Raw genomic sequence first — 19,780 nt, forward strand, 5'->3', positions numbered from 1 at the left:
AGCTCGAAGGGGGCTTAGAGTCACAGGGAGCGGCCCGAAGATGCAGACATGTGATTGGACGGACGAATGAGCCGGCGAGAAGCTTGGAATCCCGTTGGCGCTGGAGCAGGGAAGGACAGCACGTTATAGCTCCGCCCGCCAGCGGAGGCCACGCCCCTCCACCGAAGCCACGCCCTCTGCTCTCGCTGGCTGGTTTGGAGGATTGAGTTGCAGACTCGGTGGCATCGGGGTTTCCCGGCTCAGCACATTCATTCCCCCTCAACCCCCAGCCGCCCCGATATTAATAGCCCTGCATCGGCTCATCCAGCTGGCCTGGAACCCCTTCCCATGCCCGAGCGTCTCCATCACCCCAGAAAACATTCAAACAGCTCAGCGCCTCGCTGTTTCTGACTGTGAAATGGGGATAGGGCTCTATGTTTCCCACCAGCGCCGCGCAGGGAGAGGGTCAGCAGGAGGCCCAAGGGGCAGCTTCTAGAGCGGTCTACAGTCACTGTTATTATCGTCATCTCCGTTGTACACATGAGGAAACAGAGAGGGCCGTGGCTTTTCCTACGGCCACACAGCACCCAAGAGGCGGAGCCGGGACGGGAACCCCGAATCTCCGTCATGGGATCCCCCCAGCACCCCCAAATCCTGCAGTCCCCTGGCCCCAGGGCAACCTCTCGCCAGGTCCCGACCCGAGCGCCCTCGCCCCCATCCGGCCCCTCCCTCCTCCCCCATATTTAGCGCGAATCCGATCCGGGGCTGGGCGGGGAGCTACTTAACGCGGCCCCGGTGTTCTGGAGAGCGCCGAGCGCAGCGGAGCCAGGAGCCCGAGCAAGATGATGATGGTTATGCAGCCCGAGGGTCTGGGGGTCAGGGAGGGGCCCTTCGCGGGCGGCGGCGGGGGCGGCGAGTACATGGAACAGGAGGAGGACTGGGACCGCGACCTACTGCTGGACCCGGCCTGGGAGAAGCAGCAGCGGAAAGTGAGTGCTCACCCATTTCCACATGGCAAAACTGAGGCCCGAGAAGACGGGCGGTTTGTCCTTGGCATCTCAGCAGGTCTGGGGCAGAGCCTGTCTTAACCCGGAGAGCCACTCCCTAGCCCAGGCTCTGCCCATCAGTCCTCTGCCGTCCCCTAGGGCTGGAAGAGAGGGCTGGGAGCGCTCATGAGGGGTTTAGGATAACCAGTAGAGTTTCTGGGGTCCCCACCCCTCAGGGTTCATTACCCAGTGTCCACTGCCCCACTTCTGTTGGCGAAAAGGGATTGGGTGAAGCCCAGGAGATCCAAGTTTGGGGAGCGTGGGGAGAATAATCTTTCTCCCCACACCACCAACCCTCTAGTTAAATATCCTAGACCCCACCCAGAGGACTTGCGGCTGGGCAACTGGTGGACCTGGGAGTGTGCAGGAGGAGGGAACCATCCCAGACCCCTCCCCACTCTCTTCTCTCTATTCTCTCCACCCTGGGGTTCATTTCGACTCCATCCCAATTGTCAAATGAGGAACCTGAAGCCCCGAAGGGGGCAGAGATAGAACCCAAATCATATGCTGTCAGAAAGCAGGACCCCCCTCCCAACCTGAGAGTCCTTGCCCCTTGTCTGCCCCACCCCCACTCCTTCTCAAGATACCCCTTCCCACCCCAGAGGCCCTAAGTCTGCTGAAAAGGCCACAGGGTCAAGGAGGAGGGGAGCCTGGGTCCCCTTACACAGTAACCTGACGCTCCGGCCAGATGGACACTTTGTGCTGAGGCAGCGCCTTGAGGGAGCTGGAGTGGGGCACACGGGCAGCTGCTGCCCAGGCCCAGCCTTGTAGGGCACTCGGGCCCCCTCCCTGATCTATTTTCACTCCCAGACTTTCCCAAGTGGAGGGGGCAGAACACCTGGGTTCCCAAAAGAGAAAATGATCCGGGCTGGAGTGAGGAAACTTTGGGGAGTGGCAGGCCAGGGGTAGGGAGGACACCATGAAGTCATTGGACCCCGCTCAGCATTTGCCAACAGCGTGCGACTCCAGGAAAGGGCAGGGAACAGGAGTGCTCAGTGGAATTTGCAGGATCTGAGAATCCTAGGGTTTAGAATCAGAGCACTCCTGCTGGGTTAGATGACAGGAGATGACCCCAGAGTCTGGGAGGCTCAGCTGACTAGGCCGGGGTACCCCCGGTGACACGTTTCCCCTCAAGCTCCTCCTGCACCTGTCTCCGAGCAAGGCTGCGGTCCTTGGGTCTGGCCATCTCCCAGTGATGTCATCCCTGCCCCTGGCTCCAGCTGCCATCTGTTCTGCCACAACCCCTATCCCTACCCCACCCACCATGTTTCTCTCAGGTCCGGGTCCGCCCGCCCTTCATAAGACACGTGCTAGTCTGTAACTTGCCTTCATCACTTAACAAAATATCAGGGATATCCTTCTAACTCAACCTAGAGCCACCCACCTCATCCATTCATTCAACGGCTGCACAACGTAGACGCTCCAGAAATCAGTCAGCATCTCTGGGACTTGGCCATTCCAGAGTTTCTTTCTCCTCCAACTTGAGCATCTCTGTGCTCATCCTCAGCCCCACTCCACCCCTGCACTTCCTCTGGGTCTTGGAGCACTCGATGCCTGAGTCCTCTTCGTTCAACCTCATTCAAAAACATTCATTCAGTATTTCTTAGGGAGATCCTACTATGGGCCAGGTGCTGTTTTAGGTGTCAGGAATTCAGCAGGAAACAAAACAAAGCCTCTGCCTCAGGGAGCTTACGGTTCAGCAAGGAAAAGTGTTTCTACCCCATCTGTCTGATCCTGCCCTATGCCGCCTCACTGACACCCTTCCTCTCTCACCCTGGTCCTGGGCACCACCTCCTCACCTCTCCCTTCTGCTCTGCCAAGCCATTTGCCTCCACTCTGTAACCAGAAAGAGCTTTCTAAGACACTTTTCTGCCCACCTCCCTCTGCCTGAAAGCTTCCCTCTCTTCCCTGTTGCCCTCAGGATCGAGTTGAAAGTCCCTGGCTTAGCACCCAAGATGGTGCATGACCTGGCCCCTGCCGCCCCTCCGGCCTGCTTCTCACCACTTATACCCCAACACCCCCAGCTTCATTCCAGCGGCACCCAGATAGCTATAGCCCCACAGACCTCACAGCTGTTTCTCCCTGCTGAGCATTTGCCTGTGGCGCTGGCCCTGCCTGGCGTGCCCTTGCCTGCCCTTCTCTGTCTGAATAATTCCTGCCCTTCCATTGCAGCTCAGATCAGATAGTGGCCTCCTCCAGGAGGCCCCCCATCTGATTTGAAGAGCTCTTTCCTCCTCTCCCTGACACTAGTCTCTCCCAGCACTTCTCAGACCAACGTGACTCTTTGATTGACCGTGAGCTCCTTTACGGCAGGGACCACATCTCATTAAGAGTCATGTTTGTCAAAGGAGAGAATGCCCCTTCCTCCGCCGTGGAACCCCCGCCCAGTCCTGCCTCTCCTCCCTGCCTTATCTAGACCCAGAGCATCTCAGATTCTGGGTTTGGAGGGAACTACAGAGAACCCGACTGCCTTCTCCTGTGCTTGGGGCCCCAACCAGTAGTGCTCCGACTCACTTGTATACCTCCAGTAATGGGAAACTCACTTTCTTTCCTTAGCAACGACAGTCCTTCAAGTATTTAAAGCATCATCTTTCACGTCCAGCGCTAAGGACAGCTGAAAAGCTGGTCTGGGGAAGGGAAGCTATCTGAGGGAAATAACTCCAATTGACTTCCAGGGCCACCTCCCAGAATTCATTGCTCTGTGGTGGGGGAATGCTCTGAATTCTAGAATCCTGCCAGATTGGAGGAAGAAAGACCTGGGGACATCGTGAAGTCTGGGCGATTAATTGTACAAATGGGGAGACTGAGCCCAAGAAAGGGCAAGGGGTGTACCCTGGGCCACAGTGAGTGAGTTGGAGCCCAAGGATAGATTCTACCAAGGACTCTGTGGCTAATGGCAGAATCCAGGGCTTGAAGGCTTGATAGGTTGGTGGAAACTTGTGCACCAGGCTGCACCAGGTCACGCCCATCCCCAATATACACCCAACTGCACAGCAGCCCCCCCCCCTCCCATCCCAGACAGAGGCTGAGGCTGAGGATGACTCTAGGGAGAGGGGAAGGGCAGTCACCTCCAGGAGCCGTGTTAGGCTGCGCTTGTGCCCAGATGATCCTCTGCGACCTGCAAAGCTCTCGCACCCTCACGTTCTATTTGGAGGCCAATTCACAACAGCCCCGGGAGGGCAGTGGGGCTGAGATAATAGTAACACGGGTGCACAGTTCCTCAGGCACAACCCTCAGAGCCGGACATGCTTCAGTCCAGAATTTTTCAGGCCTTAGAAGGGCGGTATCACCCTGCATTGGCCCTTGTGTGGGGGAGGGCCCCACACTTCGGAGCGTATGCTTTACAATTTTTCTAAATCGCCCTCAGGTGCTTGAGACTGACTGGAACTGGTGTGTCCCAGGTCCAAACTGGGACCTGTGTGGGCCCCAGCGCCCACTTTTCCTTTTCCAGGAGAATTAAAGCTCAGAGAGAGAAAAGGACTTGCATGGCAAGTCAGTGGCTGGGCCAGGACTTGAATCCGGGGCCCGGGCTCTGAGATCTACCCTGATGTCCCCCGGAGCCGGCGCTAGGGTCTAAGTGCTGTCCTCTGCCCCCCAGACCTTCACTGCCTGGTGCAACTCACACCTGCGCAAGGCCGGCACCCAGATTGAAAACATCGAGGAAGATTTCCGCAATGGCCTCAAACTCATGTTACTCTTGGAGGTCATTTCAGGTGAGGGGCGCGAATCAATGCACAGGGACCCTGGGACCTAGGAGAATCCGGAGAGCTGGGGGAACGCGGCAGCAGAGTGCTGGAGGGGATGAAGTGGGGGAGGGGGAAGTTTGAGGACAGGGTCTTCGGCTTTTTCTTGTGACCTCTGACCCTTGACCTCTCCTCTTACACCCAGGAGAGAGGCTACCCAGGCCAGACAAAGGCAAGATGCGCTTCCACAAGATCGCCAACGTCAACAAGGCCCTGGACTTCATTGCCAGCAAGGGGGTTAAGCTGGTGTCCATTGGTGCCGAAGGTAGGGAGGTGGCAGGAGAAGACCTGGCAGGGGGTTGGAGGGCGGTCCCGGCGTCAAGTCGCTTCTGTGAGCCTCAGTCTCTTCACCCACGGAGTCGACCATCCAGGCCTCTTGGGAGGGGCCGTTAAGGGGCAAACGTGCCCAAAGTGCTGGCACAGGACCTGGCGCTAGTAGGTGTTCCGGGATTGAACACTTACTAGGTACCGGCTCTGGGATGGGGGACAAGGGCCGGAGAGCGGAGCAGGAGGGAAGGCAGCTGAGGTGGTACAGGCCGTGAATGTCGGCTGGAATCTGTCCCCACTCCCCACCCTGCAGAGATTGTTGACGGGAACCTGAAGATGACCCTGGGCATGATCTGGACCATCATCCTTCGCTTCGCCATCCAGGACATCTCTGTGGAGGGTGAGTGGTGGGGAAGCGATAGAGTGGGAGGGCTGGCCCAGACCCCTCTCCCCAGCCAATAGCTCTCCCCACCCCCACCCAGAAACCTCGGCCAAGGAAGGCTTGCTCCTGTGGTGCCAGCGGAAGACAGCGCCGTACCGCAACGTCAACGTGCAGAACTTCCACACCAGGTCTGTCAGCCGGTCAGCACATGCACATGGGCCTCTGCTGGGCTCTGGGGCACAGAGCTGGCCCCTATCGCAAGCCCCAGGAGAGGAGAGGTCACAGCCAAGTTCCTGGCACAGTGTCTGAAAATAGGAGGACTCGGTCGATGTTGCGATGGAATCCAGGAGGGTGAGGGAGGGTGCACTGGAGGCATCCCTGGAACCGCATTCCAGCCAGAGGGGACCTTGTAAGCAAAAACATCTAGATATTGGTGTGGCCCAAGGACAGGGTATGTGAAGGAATCATGATAAGCTTGGAGGAGATGGTCCAACTCTGGTAATGAAAGGCTTCAAATGCCAAGCCAAGGAGTTTAGACAACTCCATTTTACTGATGAGGCTGTCCTGATGGGGATGCTCCTGGAGTGAGGGAAGCACAGAGCCTCAGCTCGAATCCGGGACTGACCCCCACTTCTGTCTGTCCAGCTGGAAGGATGGCCTGGCTCTCTGTGCTCTCATCCACCGACACCGCCCCGACCTCATCGACTATGCCAAGCTGCGCAAGGTAGGCCTCTGTCACTCCCAGCCCCAACTCCCCACCTCTGCCCTCAGCTGCCATTTCACCTGTCCCTGCTCCCGCCCATCTAGGATGACCCCATTGGCAACCTAAACACTGCCTTTGAGGTGGCGGAGAAATACTTGGACATCCCCAGGATGTTGGATGCCGAAGGTGAGAGGAAGTCTAGCCTGGCCGAGGACTCCACTTACTGACCAATGGCGTGGTCCCACCCTCTCACCTTTGCCCCTGCTCTTCCCTCCTCCTGGAATTCTCTCCCCTCCCCCTCCCCTCCCCCCCCCCCCATCTCCGTCAGAATCCTTCCTGCCCAAGGCCCCCTTCTCCAGGAGCCCTCTATCATGCCTGCCTACCCCTCACCAGCCAGTGGAAGCAGCCTCTCCTCTTCTTCCCTCACGGTGCCACCTTCTGTCTCAGATCTGTTACCTGGGTGCCTGGGAGCATGGAGCTCCTTAAGGGCAGGCCCTGCCTCTTGTCCCTGTGCCCAGTCAAGTCTTCAGTCAATCGAAGCAGCAAACATTTTCTGAGCACCTACTGTGCCTGGTGCCCTGGGTCTGTGGGCACCAATGGATGAGGACTTGGGGAAAAGACGGAAGACAGGTGGACCCACAGAGGGATGGGATGGTTAGAGACACCGGGCAGTGTGGGCTGGTGCTTCTTGAGGGCCGCGTGTCTGCTCACTCACCCGCTCCCTTACGCTTTTCTCACCCCACAGAGGGGCAGGTTGCTGGACACTGGGGTGATTGGGGAGGGCTCCAGGGAAGAGGCAGACGCTAGGTTTGGGGTAGCTGGCGGTTGGTAACCGTGACTAGATGTCTCCACCCTTACCGTCTCGAGGGAGCTCTCTGCCTTGTTAGGGGCGTGAGCCCATTCCTCAAGCCTGGCTTTGGGCAATAAATACCTGTATCTCACTGCTGTCCCCTAGACATCGTGAACACCCCAAAGCCTGATGAGAAGGCCATCATGACCTATGTTTCCTGCTTCTACCACGCCTTCGCCGGGGCTGAGCAGGTAAGGGGGCCCCTCCGCTACTGCTGCCTGGGCTGGGCTTGTGGTCCGACATTTGGAGGTGCTGGGCCCCATGTGGGTGGGAGCGCCACTGTCCCAGCCACATATACTCAGTCTCTGGGGAACTCAGAAGCAGAGGCATCTGGTCTGGGAGCTCCCTCCTCATCCTAAAAGATGTGCTCCCCTGTCTGCACGGATCCAAATTGTAAGGGCTTTACGGAGGAAAGCTGTGTCAGGGAAAGCAGTAGCTCATTCTAGTGCCCACCTTTTCGGCCTCCCGGGACAGGCAGAGACGGCTGCCAACAGGATCTGTAAGGTGCTGGCTGTGAACCAGGAGAACGAGAAGCTGATGGAGGAGTATGAGAAGCTTGCCAGTGAGGTGAGACTGAGGCCAGAGAGGGCCCTTCCCCTTCCCCTACCTGTGCTCCGCCAACCCTGGCCCAAGCCCGGGCCCACAGAGCCTCCCTCACCCCAGGGCCTTGGCCTTGGCCTCCTCCAGCCTCTCCCTGCCATCTTCACTCATCTCCTGCCCTCTGCTGCCTGTCCAAGCTCCTGGTCATTCACTGATTCCCTCATCATTCATTGCTTTACTCATTCATTTATCTGTTCACTCATATGTAGGCAATCTCATGACCCTTTGCTCTGTGCTAGCCTATGCTGGTCCCTGGACTCGGACATTTACCATCCCACTCCTTCCCTGATTAGCGGGGACCCCCATTCTGCTGGAGGCCCCTCCTTCCGGCCACAGCCCGGGGTGTGGGTGGACAGGGGTGGAAGGGGTGAGCAGACTGGCTCAGAGCTCTCTGCGCTGCACCTGCCTGGCCCTGGCAGCTGCTGGAATGGATCCGCCGCACCATACCGTGGCTGGAGAACCGTGTGGGCGAGCCCAGCATGAGTGCCATGCAGCGCAAGCTGGAGGACTTCCGGGACTACCGGCGCCTGCACAAGCCGCCCCGAGTGCAGGAGAAGTGCCAGCTGGAAATCAACTTCAATACGCTGCAGACCAAGCTGCGGCTGAGCCACCGGCCCGCCTTCATGCCCTCGGAGGGCAAGCTCGTCTCGGTGAGCCAGGCCGGGGATGGGGTGACCCCCGTTCTGCCCACATCCTCTGGGCGACGTTGGGCTCTGTGTCCCCATCTGTACAATGGGCATACCGTGACGGAAGACACCTCTGCCTGTCCCACAGGACATCGCCAACGCATGGCGTGGGCTGGAGCAGGTGGAGAAAGGCTACGAGGACTGGCTGCTCTCGGAGATCCGTCGCCTGCAGCGGCTCCAGCACCTGGCTGAGAAATTCCAGCAGAAGGCCTCCTTGCACGAAACCTGGACCCGGGGTAGGTACACCTCACGGGGCTTGGGTCTGTCCTGGGGTGAAAACTGGTATGTGGGGGAGGGGGGTCCTGGCAAAATGCACGGGTCAGGAGCACCTGTTCTGCCAGGAACTAGGGAGGTGGGGTGGGGGTGGGGACCTGTTTTCTAGTCCTACCCTGACTTGCTGTGCGACCAAGTCACTTCTCTTTGTGCCACGGTTTCTTCATCTGTGAACTTCAACCCCTAACTGTCTCCCAGCTCTGGCCTTCTGTAGGTCTGCTCTGATTAATCTGTCATTCAGCATTTTATTTGTACATGTGGCAGGTGAGTCCTCAATGCTAACAGCAATTATGTTATACTCAAAGCATATTGGTGGCAAAATACTGCATGAGTCAAATATAACACTCTGTACGAAAACATTCATTCCGTACTCTACCAGGGATTTTAATCCTACAAATAAATGAATTCTGTCAAAAATAATGAACAAAATAAGTGAATACATAAATATATAAACAAACAAACAAATAAATAAATAAAATAATGAACAAACATCCGATAATGGATTATGGGCCCAAAGAATAACAATGCTTTGATATAAAAACTCCCTAAATATACAGCCATTTGGTGACTCTTAAGGGGTTTCTGAATCTTTAAGCCCGTTACCAGCTCTGCAAGATGCGAAGGTACTCAATAAATTGTCGCTGCTGCAATTATTGTTATTGTAGTTTTATCTGTGTAATTATGGTAATTCACTCTGAAAGCACTTTTATATTCATCATTCATTCATCCAACAAATATTCCTAGAAGGTCTACCAAGGGTCAGGCACTGTGGCGGGCACTGGGGAAACTGGTGAGCAAAGGTCAGGGGCTCATTAGTCGTTGGGAGGTAGTTCGATATGCAATAATACCCGAACTGTACCAAGGGCCACCCTGAAACGTGCAGGATCCGGGGACACTGACGTGATTTACAGGTCATGCCCTGGAACAGGAGCTTCACTTCACTTTATCACCCTAGCGCCAGGAACAAACCCCTACGATAGGGATAGGCCGATAGGCCGGGCAGGTGTGATCACCTGCATTTCACAGATGAGGAATCTCCAAGGTCACACAGCCTCGCTCGAACCCCCTCTCCCGCTGTGGCCGCCGCTGGGTGACCCGAGCCGGTCCTTTCTCTGAGTAGGGAAGGAGGACATGCTGAGCCAGCGCGACTACGAGTCGGCCTCGCTGCAGGAGGTGCGGGCGTTGCTGCGGCGCCACGAGGCCTTTGAGAGCGACCTGGCGGCGCACCAGGACCGCGTGGAGCACATCGCCGCTCTGGCCCAGGAGCTCAAGTAGGCGTGGCCCGCCTCCCGGCTCGCCCCGGTGACAACGCCCCTACCTGGCTTCGTCCCTCCGCCCACCCGGGCTCCCCGCTGCCCTCAAGTCAGCAGCCCTGCCTTGGTGCTCACGTCTCTCCCCGTCACCACTTGCTCCTCCCCTCCTCCCGTAATCCTGTCCTGTCCCCACCTGGGACCCGCACTTCCTACCCGTGCTTGGCCTGCCTCACCCTCCTGGGCCACCCCTAACCTGGCCGCCCCCTTCAGCCCCCTTCAGCTCCGTGGCCGGTTCTCCCAAAACCTCCCCATCAGCCTTGACCACGCCCCCCACCTCCTGTACACCCGCCCCTTCTCGAGCAATCCCACCCTTGAAACACGACCCACCTCCCACATCCGAGCGTCCGGAGGGACTGGAGCTGAGGATCTGCCGGCACCTCCTACCCAGGGATCACACTGGAACCCCCATCTCCACCCTCAGGACTGCCCTGCTTCCCCCACACCTCCCCTGACACCCCCGCCTTCATCTGGGGCACAGGTTCCAGTCCCAGGAGGACAGTCAGGTGGAAATCTGGGCTGTGGTCTGACCCCACGATCATCCCTTTTCTCGCCCCCAGTGAGCTGGACTACCATGATGCGGCCTCGGTGAACAGCCGTTGCCAGGCCATCTGTGACCAGTGGGACAACCTGGGCACACTGACCCAGAAGAGGAGGGACGCGCTGGAGGTGGGCTTGGGGGCCAGAGAACTGGGGGCTGGAGACCGGAGGCTGGTGAGGGGCCTGTGGGCAGGCTGCTGACTCGCCATCCCCATGGCTCCTAGCGGATGGAGAAGCTCCTGGAGACCATTGACCAGCTGCAGCTGGAGTTTGCCCGGCGGGCAGCACCCTTCAACAACTGGCTGGATGGTGCCGTGGAGGACCTGCAGGATGTGTGGCTGGTGCACTCAGTGGAGGAGACCCAGGTGGACGCGGGGGTTCTGGGTGCGGGGGTGCTGGATGGAATGATGGGGAAGCTGGCCTAGAATCCTGTCAGCCATTCCTTTGGGTTCCTGGGGAATGGGGGTGGGAGGGAAACCCCAGTTCCCAAGTGTTAGGCTGGGAGACTGGAGGCCTGGGTTGAGCCAGCCCTGCCGGGGACCTGCTGGGTGGCCTGGAGCACGCTGCTGCCCTGTTGCCTGTGGGAAGTGAAGGGTGCTGGCTGATGCTTCCTTCCTGTCGTTCCCAGAGCCTGCTGACTGCACACGACCAATTCAAGGCTACGTTGCCCGAGGCTGACCGAGAAAGAGGGGCCATCCTGGGTATCCAGGGTGAGATCCAGAAGATCTGCCAAACGTACGGGCTGCGGCCCAGCCTCACCAACCCCTACATCAACCTCACACCGCAGGACATCAACGCTAAGTGGGATATGGTCAGTACTGCCTGTGACCTCTCCCTGCCTCCCACCCACTCCCGTGCATTCTAACTGCCCTGAAAGCTCAGATGTCCCAAGATATGGAGAACCAAGTCCGCCTTGGGATCTGGGGTCTCTCAGACTTCATGTAGCCCTGGATAAGTCACCCTTCCTGTCATGGCCCCATCTGTAAAATGGCTATTAACAGCAGCATTTTCCTGTATTGAGCCTGGTTGTGGACATCTTTATAAAACAACCTAGGTTAGCTATCAGTTATATCAGCACCATTTCACAGATGAGGAAACAAGAGGTCAAATGACTTGTCCAAGAGCTTGTCCATATAGCCCAGACATCTTGGCTCAGAGCTGCAGGGCCTGTTTTAGAGGTCGGAGCCCACCTCCCCTCAAAGCCATCTTCTCGCTCCCAGAGCTGACCCACGCACAAGCACCCTCCTTCCTAGGTCCGAAAGCTGGTGCCCAGCCGTGACCAGACGCTGCAGGAGGAGCTGGCCCGGCAGCAGGTGAACGAGAGGCTCCGGAGACAGTTTGCAGCTCAAGCCAATGCTGTTGGGCCCTGGATCCAGGCGAAGGTGGAGGTAAGGCTTGGATGGTGCGGTCGAGCTGGGGGAGTGGGGCCAGGGCCAGGCTACAGGGAGCTCACATCCCGCCTGGGTCCCCCTACAGGAGGTGGGGCGCCTAGCAGCAGGGATGGCCGGGTCTCTGGAGGAACAGATGGCCGGGCTGCGGCAACAGGAGCAGAACATCATCAACTACAAGAGCAACATTGACCGGCTGGAGGGCGACCACCAGCTTCTGCAGGAGAGCCTGGTGTTCGACAACAAGCACACCGTCTACAGCATGGAGGTGGGATCCACTTGCTGAGGAGAGAGGGGAGGTGGCACTGGCCAGGGAAGCCTGGGGCAGCCGTGGCCGGACATAGCACGTCTGCCCCAGGAGGGTCCCCAGTTCAGCTTGTCCAGGTCCCCCAGTGTATCCATGGGGATACTGAGATCTGGAGAGGGGAAGTGACCAGTCCAGAGTCACACAGGAGTCTAAAGCCAGGCCAGGTCTTGCCATGACCAGTTGATCAACACTTAATACGTAACAAGTCGCCAGACTGCAAGGCAGGAGGGGCTGCTGGAGGCCACTCAGTGGAACCTCCAGATAGGGACACAGCCCCAATAAGGTGGAAGACTCTCCCAGGGGCACACAGCAGATTGGAAGTGAAGCTAGCACCAGCGGCCAGGCACTGGCCGCCCGCTGACTTGGCCCACCGCCGACCCCGCAGCACATCCGCGTAGGCTGGGAGCAGCTGCTCACCTCCATCGCCCGCACTATCAATGAGGTGGAGAACCAGGTACTGACCCGAGACGCCAAGGGCCTGAGCCAGGAGCAGCTCAACGAGTTCCGGGCGTCCTTCAACCACTTTGACCGGGTCAGCAGGGGCCCAGCCCTGTGGGGTGGTGGACCTGGGGGCCAGGGCGGGGGGTTGGCAGACCAAGTCTGACATCCACTCATGCGCTACAGAAGCGGAATGGGATGATGGAGCCTGACGACTTCCGAGCTTGCCTCATCTCCATGGGCTATGACCTGGTGAGTGCCCCCAGCCCGCATCGCAGGAGCCCCATCAGTGTCTCTCTCCTGCATACCGATCACCTACTGCACCCCTCCCCACTCCTCGTGCACTTCATTTCCTCATCACACCCACCGGGGCTGGGCAAAATTACCTCATTTCACGCAGGGCCATCAAAGGCTCAGAGAGGTGAATTAACTTGCTCAGGGACACAGCTAGCATTTGGATCTGGTTCTATGTGACTCAAAAGCCTGAGCTTGTGGTACCCCTGGGTGCCTCAGTTGTTTGAGTGTCTAACTCTTGATTTTGGCTGTCACGATCCCAGGGTCCTGGGACTGAGCCCTGCATTGGGCTCTGTGCTAAGCATGGAGCCTGCTTAAGATTCTCTCTCAAAAATAAAAATAAGTTTTAAAAGAAAAAAACAAAAGCGCCTTAGCTTGCAACATTTCCCCCCAGAGAAACAGCACTACAGAGAGCTCCAGAAAAAAAGATCAGGACCAAAGGGCAATAGGGGACATTGCCAGGAACAGGAAGCAGTTTTTAGCTTAGTAGAAAGGACTTCCTATAAAGCCAGAGCTAAGCTGCGGCACCGTCTATGGAGGGAAGAGAGCACTTTGTAACTGGGGTCATCAAGCCAAAGCTGGACAGTCCCCAGAAAGGGACATCAGGAGTCCTCTGGCTTCAGCACCCATGGGCATGGTGCCTGGCCTCTATCCCTGCAGGGAGAAGTGGAGTTTGCTCGCATTATGACCATGGTGGACCCCAACGCAGCCGGAGTTGTGACCTTCCAGGCATTCATTGACTTCATGACACGAGAGACAGCCGAGACCGACACAGCTGAGCAAGTTGTGGCCTCCTTCAAGATCCTGGCAGGAGATAAGGTGAGTCCTGGGTGGTGGAGAGGGCTGGCGGGCTGGGACAAGGAACAGGATCTGGGGGTCCTCAATAGCCTTTTCTCCCCCAGAACTACATCACCCCTGAGGAGCTGCGGCGGGAGCTCCCAGCTGAGCAGGCCGAGTATTGCATCCGCCGTATGGCACCCTACAAAGGCTCTGGGGCTCCAGCTGGTGCTCTGGACTATGTGGCCTTCTCCAGTGCCCTCTATGGGGAGAGTGACCTCTGACCTCAATCCCTAAAGTTCTCTACATGAGTCAGAGAGAGGAGACTCCCTCTGGCTGATTCCATCCATCTCTTGGAGCAAAGGCCTCAGAGAACGGCCAGCCACGTATTTCTGAATAAAGAGCCATCCGTGAGCCTCTCTCCATCTCCTTTTGGTTCCTGAAGCAGACACTGGGCCCTCATGCTCCTGAGCAGGATCAGCTGCCCAACCTTAACCCTCCAGGGATCCCTACCACCCCTCTTTGCCCAAAGGTACTAAACAATCACACCACACTGGGGCCTAGGACACCTCTTTATTGCTGTTAGAAAAAGGTAGTTACAATAGTTTCTCGTAGATGTGGAAGGAAACGCTGTCCCTAAATCCAGGGGAACCAGAAAATTTATAGCATCAGACAGAGGAAAGCCAGGAGAGGAAGCCAGAGCCAGCTGAAGACAGAGCTGGGTTTAAGACCAGAATATTTTCTTCCCACCTGTTCCTTATCCAAGCCCAAGGTTCTTGCCCCAGCATCAACTGCAGCGGCATCATCCTTCAGCTCAAGAGCCTCCTAGCTACCACAAGTCTACAAAGGTGCAGCTGGGGAACTTCAGGGCAGGAGTGGGGTGGAGTGGAGAGGGGTAGGGGTTTTGCCCTAGGCCAGTGCCTTCTCACCCTGAGGTAACCCGGTGGCCGTCACTCAGCCAGCTGTGCCTCCTGGGGAGGGGCCTGGACACGCAGGTCAGGCTGAGGAAGGGGCTGCTCTGGTCGGCACCAGGTCCTGTGCCGACGCTCCTCAGTTCACCACGGCCGAGCTGGCCATGGCGTTCACGCCGCAGGCCCCGGACCCACGATACAAGTAGTAGTAACCCTGGCAGAGAGGCAGGGGAGCTGGTAAGGGCATCAGGGCAGGATGGGAGCTGGAGAGCCACGGCCAAGGGGACAAGACTCACCTCCTCACCCCAGTCAGTGCCCCAACTGTTCTTGATGGCCCAGAAGGGGATGCCAGAGCCTGAGGAGCAGGGCAGAGGACAAGGAGTCAGGACCCCCAGCACATGGCCCTCTCCCAGTATCTGCTGTAGCCTACTGTGACAGACACTAGGAAAAGAGCAGAAAACAAGACAGGCCCACACCTGCCACCCTCCTGGTACGGCTCTGGGGTTTGGGGAGGGCACCCGGCCGTCTTCCTCTGGCAGGTTATTCATCTGTAACAGTTCAGTTCAACCTTCCACTACCTCAGCTTTGCCATCCACAGAAGGGACGGAGGGCTCCTGCCTGGCCCGTGGCCCAAAGCAGGAGTAGGACAGGGTTCCTAGGCATTCCCTCAATTTCCCCCTCCAAAGGCCCTGAGCTGCTGTGGTCCAATCTCTGCCTGTAGCTGGGGCGGATGGGCAGAGAGGGCGTCAGTGGAACTCACGGTTGCCGTAGCCCACGAGCAGCACTGCATGGTCGATGAGCCAGGGGCTGCAGAGGGGCCGCAGTGGGTGGGAGATCCCGCGGCGGTAGAACTGGGGGGGGGGGGGGGTGGAAGGCGAGAATAAGGAGTAGGGAGCCAACTCCAAGGAGAAGTGGGAAACGAGTCAGCAAGAGACAGGCAAGAGACAGGGACCTTACCTGCATGCCAAAGGCATTGATGGCAACGGAGATGGGGCCCTTCTTGGCCAGCCAGGCCGCCAGCTCTGAGACGGGGAGGGACAGCATCAGGGACACACAGGCCCCAGCCCCACCTGGCCTGTCCCTACCCTGTCCCTTACTCACTCTGCTCATTCTGGCTCAGCTCTACTGAGTCGTTGATGTAGACCTTGGCCTTCTTTGCAGAGAAACTGCAGGTCTGCAAGTGGCCACTGTAGCTGTAGTCATCCTCTGTCTCCAGCCCTCCTAGGGAATGGTGGGGGTGGGGTGGGGAGGGGAGAGAAAAGGTGGACCCCCGTTTACCATACACTTGTCTTCTGGCCAGGAGCTATAATCAGCCCCTTATATGTGAGGTCTCAAGGTCCTCGTCCATCCCAGACCAAGGCCATGCCCTCTGAACAACAGCCTCTCTCTAGAGATGACAAAACAGAGACTAAGCGGGATGGGGGAGTAACCAGCGAGAAATGTGGCTAAGATGGAACTCAATTCCCAACTTCTGATCTTTATTCATCCTGGCATTCCTGGGACTCTTCACCATGGCTTGCTTGTCCGGCTCAGACAGTCTGTTCCCAATTTGGTCCAGACACCTGCCAGGTCCCCAGTCTCTGTACAGCCACCTCAGTCCCTCAGCCCCTCATCCTCGTGCCACCGCAGCCCACCCCTGAACTGAATTGCCACTTTAATACCTCTTCTAAAGGGTGAGGTGTGTGCTACTTGGTTTAGTGGTATTACGGAAATACAGACCTCCAAGCAGCAAAAACACCAAGAACCCCTGCTATGCGCCAGAAACTTTATGTATATTTCCTCACTTGATACTCAAGGCAATCCTATGAAGTGAGCAAGATCATCCCCATTTCACAGATGAGGCAACCGAGGCTCTCAAAGAGCTGACCTGCTCAAGGTCTTTGTTAAGGGCCAGCATTAAGACCTGAACCCAGTTCACATGACTTCCATGCTCATATATCTCCCCCTCACAAAGTGACTTCTTTTGGAGGGAAAAGTGGCTCCCACTGCCCATCCTGACCCCATGAATGCATACCCAGATTCTTTATGGCCAAGTAGGCGTTGGAGGGCAAGCCACCCAGGCAGGCCTTGTCCACCTTGTCGCAGTCCAAGAGCTCTAGGAGACAGAAGGCTGGTCCTGAGGAGCCCTCTGGAGGGGCTGGGCTGGGGACAGGAACGTACAGTGGGATGCTCACCCTGCTCAGAGAGGGAGAGCAGGTCCCCCTGTTTTAGGAACCACTGGCCCTCCACATTGCCAGTGACTGAGAAGGCCCAGCAGGAGCCACACATGCCCTGCAAGATACGGACAAAGTCAGGGCTGGGTCCCTTCCCAACCCCAAGGTAGCCTTCATGTCCCACCATTGCTTCTTAGGGGTCCAACCTGATTCTTGACGTTGGTGACAGCCCCCTTGGTCCTCCAGTCCCACTCAGGTGGGGCATGGTCACCAATGGATTTGGCTAGATGCATCATCTTGTTGCGGTTCTCTTTTAGGAGAGGATTCAGATAGATGGCGCGGAACTCCTCCTCTGTGGGCAAAGGTGGGCAGGGCATGGCGGGGAAAAGTATTAGGCAGCCCTGATCCGGGGCTGTGGGAGTAGGCCCTGACTCTTTCAGGCTCCACGAGAGCTCTGGCCACCACTTCTACCTGTGAGGTCACTGAACTTGGTGATCCCATACTGAGCTGTGCCACGGTCCAGTGCCTGGATCTTCTGCGCTCGGACCATGTTGTTGGAAAAGACAGACATGCGCCACTGGGCTTCTGAGAACCAAGGAGCAGGAGAGGAAAGTCTCAGACCCCAGGCAGATCATAAAAGGAGGGGCACTAGGACTAACTGGCACGTGTCTCCCTTGGGAGGAGGTGGGCTCAGGATCAGGCCTGAAGCTCTTTTTAAGGACAGACCCTGGGGAGGGCTGGAGGTGAGGGGAGGCCCAGACGCACAAGCGATGAGCAGGAGGTGTGATCAACTTTGGGGGCAACGCTGGTGGTATCTTAGGAGTGAAGGCAGAACCAAAATGGTCTCCTAAGGGCATCCTTAGATAGGAGGTCATGGGGAACGGCTACCATGCCAGGGAAGTGGGGGCACCAGCAGAGAAAATCTGGTCTTTGCCCCGTTCCACTCTATCCAGAATGATAAAGGCCCATGCTTTCTGACCAGGAAAATTAGATGGGAGAAGGGACCAGGTACCTGAGGTAGCTGTCCAGTCCTGGAAGGGTGGGCAAGAACTTGGGGACTTAGGGGTCTCTGAAAGGAGGCACTGCCTCTTGTGTCCTTCCCCTTCCCAACACCAAGATACCAAGTGGGGGGAGGGGAATGTCCTGATCTGATTGGGACAGGTACAGCCAAGGCTGGGTCCTCACCTTCCTGTGTCCCATATGTCCGATTATAGGTGGTAACAAACTCCTTGAAGATTGAAGCCATCTTCACAGAAAAATCCTGGAAAGGCACAGGGGTCTTCACAAGGAGTCCTTCTCAGTTGACCAGGGAGCCCAGGCCAGGGTGAGGGAAAGGGGGGGTAAATAAAGCAGCAGCCAACTTCCTACATGGAAATCGGTTCCTCACCTGGGGTAGGGGGTCCTTGTTCAACAGTGGAAGGACTGAACTTAAAGTCTCATTTCTGTCATCTGAATGGGGTTGGAACAGAGGAGAAATCAAGGCTGAACCCTGAGTGAAGTCTTATCTGAACTATGCCAGTATCCTTGGGCTATCCCAGCACCTGTAACCTTGGTATCCACTGGGCCACAGTCCCGCCTCAGCAGCATGTGTTTTCCCAGCTCATCCAGGACTTCAAAGCTGCAGAGCTGGAGGGAGAGGAGGAAGCGAGTCTGGGGGCTGGTATGGGAACAAGGCCTTGGCAAGATGCAGCTGGAAGGTCCTCAGGTGAAGACCGCCTCCAAGGCAACCACCCCCACAGTGCAGAGTGAGGCACACCCAGCACCCTGTCACCACCACCCCCTTTTAGAGCATTTCAGTCTCTAGCCCTCAGGGCCTGTGAAGTGACTCAACGCTGGATAGTTGGTGCCTCTCATCCCTTCCCCTTGACTTGACCCAGACGCATTGTGGGGGCGGGGAATTACAGGAGCCCCGTCACTCACCAGGGTTTTCTTGGACACAGGGAGCTGGCACACCGTGGGGTCGTTGCAGGGGGGCTCCTCCAGGGTCGCCTTCAGGGAGTACAGGGACCCCTCGCCCGCCTGGATGGAGGGGCGGGTGAAGTAGGCACATCCATTCCCTCCTCAGCCCGTCCTTCCCACGACCCCGCCGTACCCCCTTCCCTTTCCCCGATTACCAGAGGTTCGTCTCTCGGGCGTCCAGCGCCCACACCCCTGGTCCAGACCAAAGTTGCCAACCCACTGACCGGGGCCCCGCGCACCCGCACTGGGGAGCCCCCGCCCCCGGCGCGTCCTCACCCGGCGGACGCGACCGCGCACGGCCCCCAGCGCCGCCCGCGTCCCGGCAGCCCGGCCGCGGTTGTACATCTCCAGGGCGAAGCGGGCGGGCCCCAGTAGCTCCGGGTACGCCGCCTCCCGGGCCCGAGCGTCGGCTGCTCGGTGGGGCGGGGCGGGAGAGGCGCCGGGGAGCAACCCCAGCAGCGACAGCAGCAGCAGCCAGGGCGCCATGGCGAGGGCGAAGCCGGAGGCCCGGACGCACCGACGGACAGACCGGGACCAACCGACGGGGCGGAGCGGCCCGCGGCCAGAGGGGCCGGCGTCCCTCCCCCTGATCCCGGGGCGGCGGGGAGCCGGCCAACGGCCGCGGGTCCCGGGCGCCTGCGCACTCGGTTATTTACGTGAGGCACGTGGGGCGCGCTGGCCGCCAGGCGGATTGGAGCCACAGCGGGGAGGGGAAAGGGAACGGGGAGGAGATGGGGAGGGGGAGGGGAGAGGTAGGGTGGGGGGCGTGTAGGAGGGGGTACAACGCAGCCTGGCAGCAGTTCTGTACGTAGACCCATGGCCCGCGCTGCAGTCTTGGAATAATCCTGTTAGGTCTTAGAGCTATTGTTTGGGGAGAGGAACGGACGCTAGCCTGAGAATGAAAATAGTAACTAACATTTATTGCATGCTTATTGTATGTTACTCATTATATCCCATCTCCCTTTTATCGTCGTAGCAATCCGTGAAGTCGGTATTGTCCTCATTTTATACTTGAGGAAATAGAAGCTTAGCGAGATTAAATGGTTTACTAAACACCCGGCAAGTGATAGAGCTGGACTTGAACCTGGAGAGTTGGCTTTAGAACCTGGGTTCACGGCTCAGTTGCCCCTTTTTGAGGCCCCTCTGCCAATCAGCAAAATGGCAGGTAGTCTCC

At 57.8% G+C, this 19,780-nt stretch overlaps 2 protein-coding genes across 2 annotated transcripts; one reads left to right on the forward strand and one right to left on the reverse strand.

Moving 5' to 3' along the window:
* Positions 1-779: 779 nt before the first annotated feature.
* Positions 780-14,002, forward strand: ACTN3 (actinin alpha 3). Its single transcript, XM_043581715.1, has 21 exons — positions 780-968; positions 4,624-4,738; positions 4,914-5,033; positions 5,349-5,435; positions 5,518-5,605; positions 6,063-6,141; positions 6,225-6,306; positions 7,076-7,161; positions 7,445-7,537; positions 7,990-8,220; positions 8,345-8,492; positions 9,650-9,800; positions 10,400-10,508; positions 10,604-10,744; positions 11,008-11,190; positions 11,633-11,767; positions 11,856-12,035; positions 12,460-12,606; positions 12,699-12,764; positions 13,467-13,625; positions 13,709-14,002. The coding sequence occupies exons 1-21, from the start codon at positions 822-824 to the stop codon at positions 13,865-13,867; spliced, it is 2,706 nt and encodes a 901-aa protein (XP_043437650.1). The 5' UTR covers positions 780-821; the 3' UTR covers positions 13,868-14,002.
* A 135-nt stretch (positions 14,003-14,137) lies between these two features.
* CTSF (cathepsin F) lies at positions 14,138-19,247 on the reverse strand. Its single transcript, XM_043581716.1, has 14 exons — positions 18,883-19,247; positions 18,568-18,666; positions 18,189-18,273; positions 18,035-18,096; positions 17,833-17,908; positions 17,119-17,232; positions 16,854-16,999; positions 16,669-16,765; positions 16,509-16,589; positions 15,596-15,715; positions 15,452-15,516; positions 15,255-15,345; positions 14,791-14,849; positions 14,138-14,708 (listed from the first exon to the last, which is right to left on the reverse strand). Exons 1-14 carry the CDS (start codon positions 19,090-19,092, stop codon positions 14,634-14,636), a joined length of 1,380 nt encoding a protein of 459 aa, XP_043437651.1. The 5' UTR covers positions 19,093-19,247; the 3' UTR covers positions 14,138-14,633.
* Positions 19,248-19,780: the final 533 nt, after the last annotated feature.

This window comes from Prionailurus bengalensis, chromosome D1, assembly GCF_016509475.1.
Source record: "Prionailurus bengalensis isolate Pbe53 chromosome D1, Fcat_Pben_1.1_paternal_pri, whole genome shotgun sequence".
NCBI classification, from domain to species: domain Eukaryota; kingdom Metazoa; phylum Chordata; class Mammalia; order Carnivora; family Felidae; genus Prionailurus; species Prionailurus bengalensis.

Coding starts and splice junctions, on each gene's coding strand:
- ACTN3 (XM_043581715.1), top strand. CDS start 822: ATGATGATGGTTATGCAGCCCGAGGGTCTGGGGGTCAGGGAGGGGCCC. Junction 7,538..7,989: donor ATGAGAAGCTTGCCAGTGAG/GTGAGACTGAGG, acceptor TGGCCCTGGCAG/CTGCTGGAATGGATCCGCCG. Junction 8,493..9,649: donor GCACGAAACCTGGACCCGGG/GTAGGTACACCT, acceptor TTCTCTGAGTAG/GGAAGGAGGACATGCTGAGC.
- CTSF (XM_043581716.1), bottom strand. CDS start 19,092: ATGGCGCCCTGGCTGCTGCTGCTGTCGCTGCTGGGGTTGCTCCCCGGC. Junction 16,766..16,853: donor TCACCAACGTCAAGAATCAG/GTTGGACCCCTA, acceptor CGTATCTTGCAG/GGCATGTGTGGCTCCTGCTG. Junction 16,590..16,668: donor GCTCTCCCTCTCTGAGCAGG/GTGAGCATCCCA, acceptor TCTGTCTCCTAG/AGCTCTTGGACTGCGACAAG.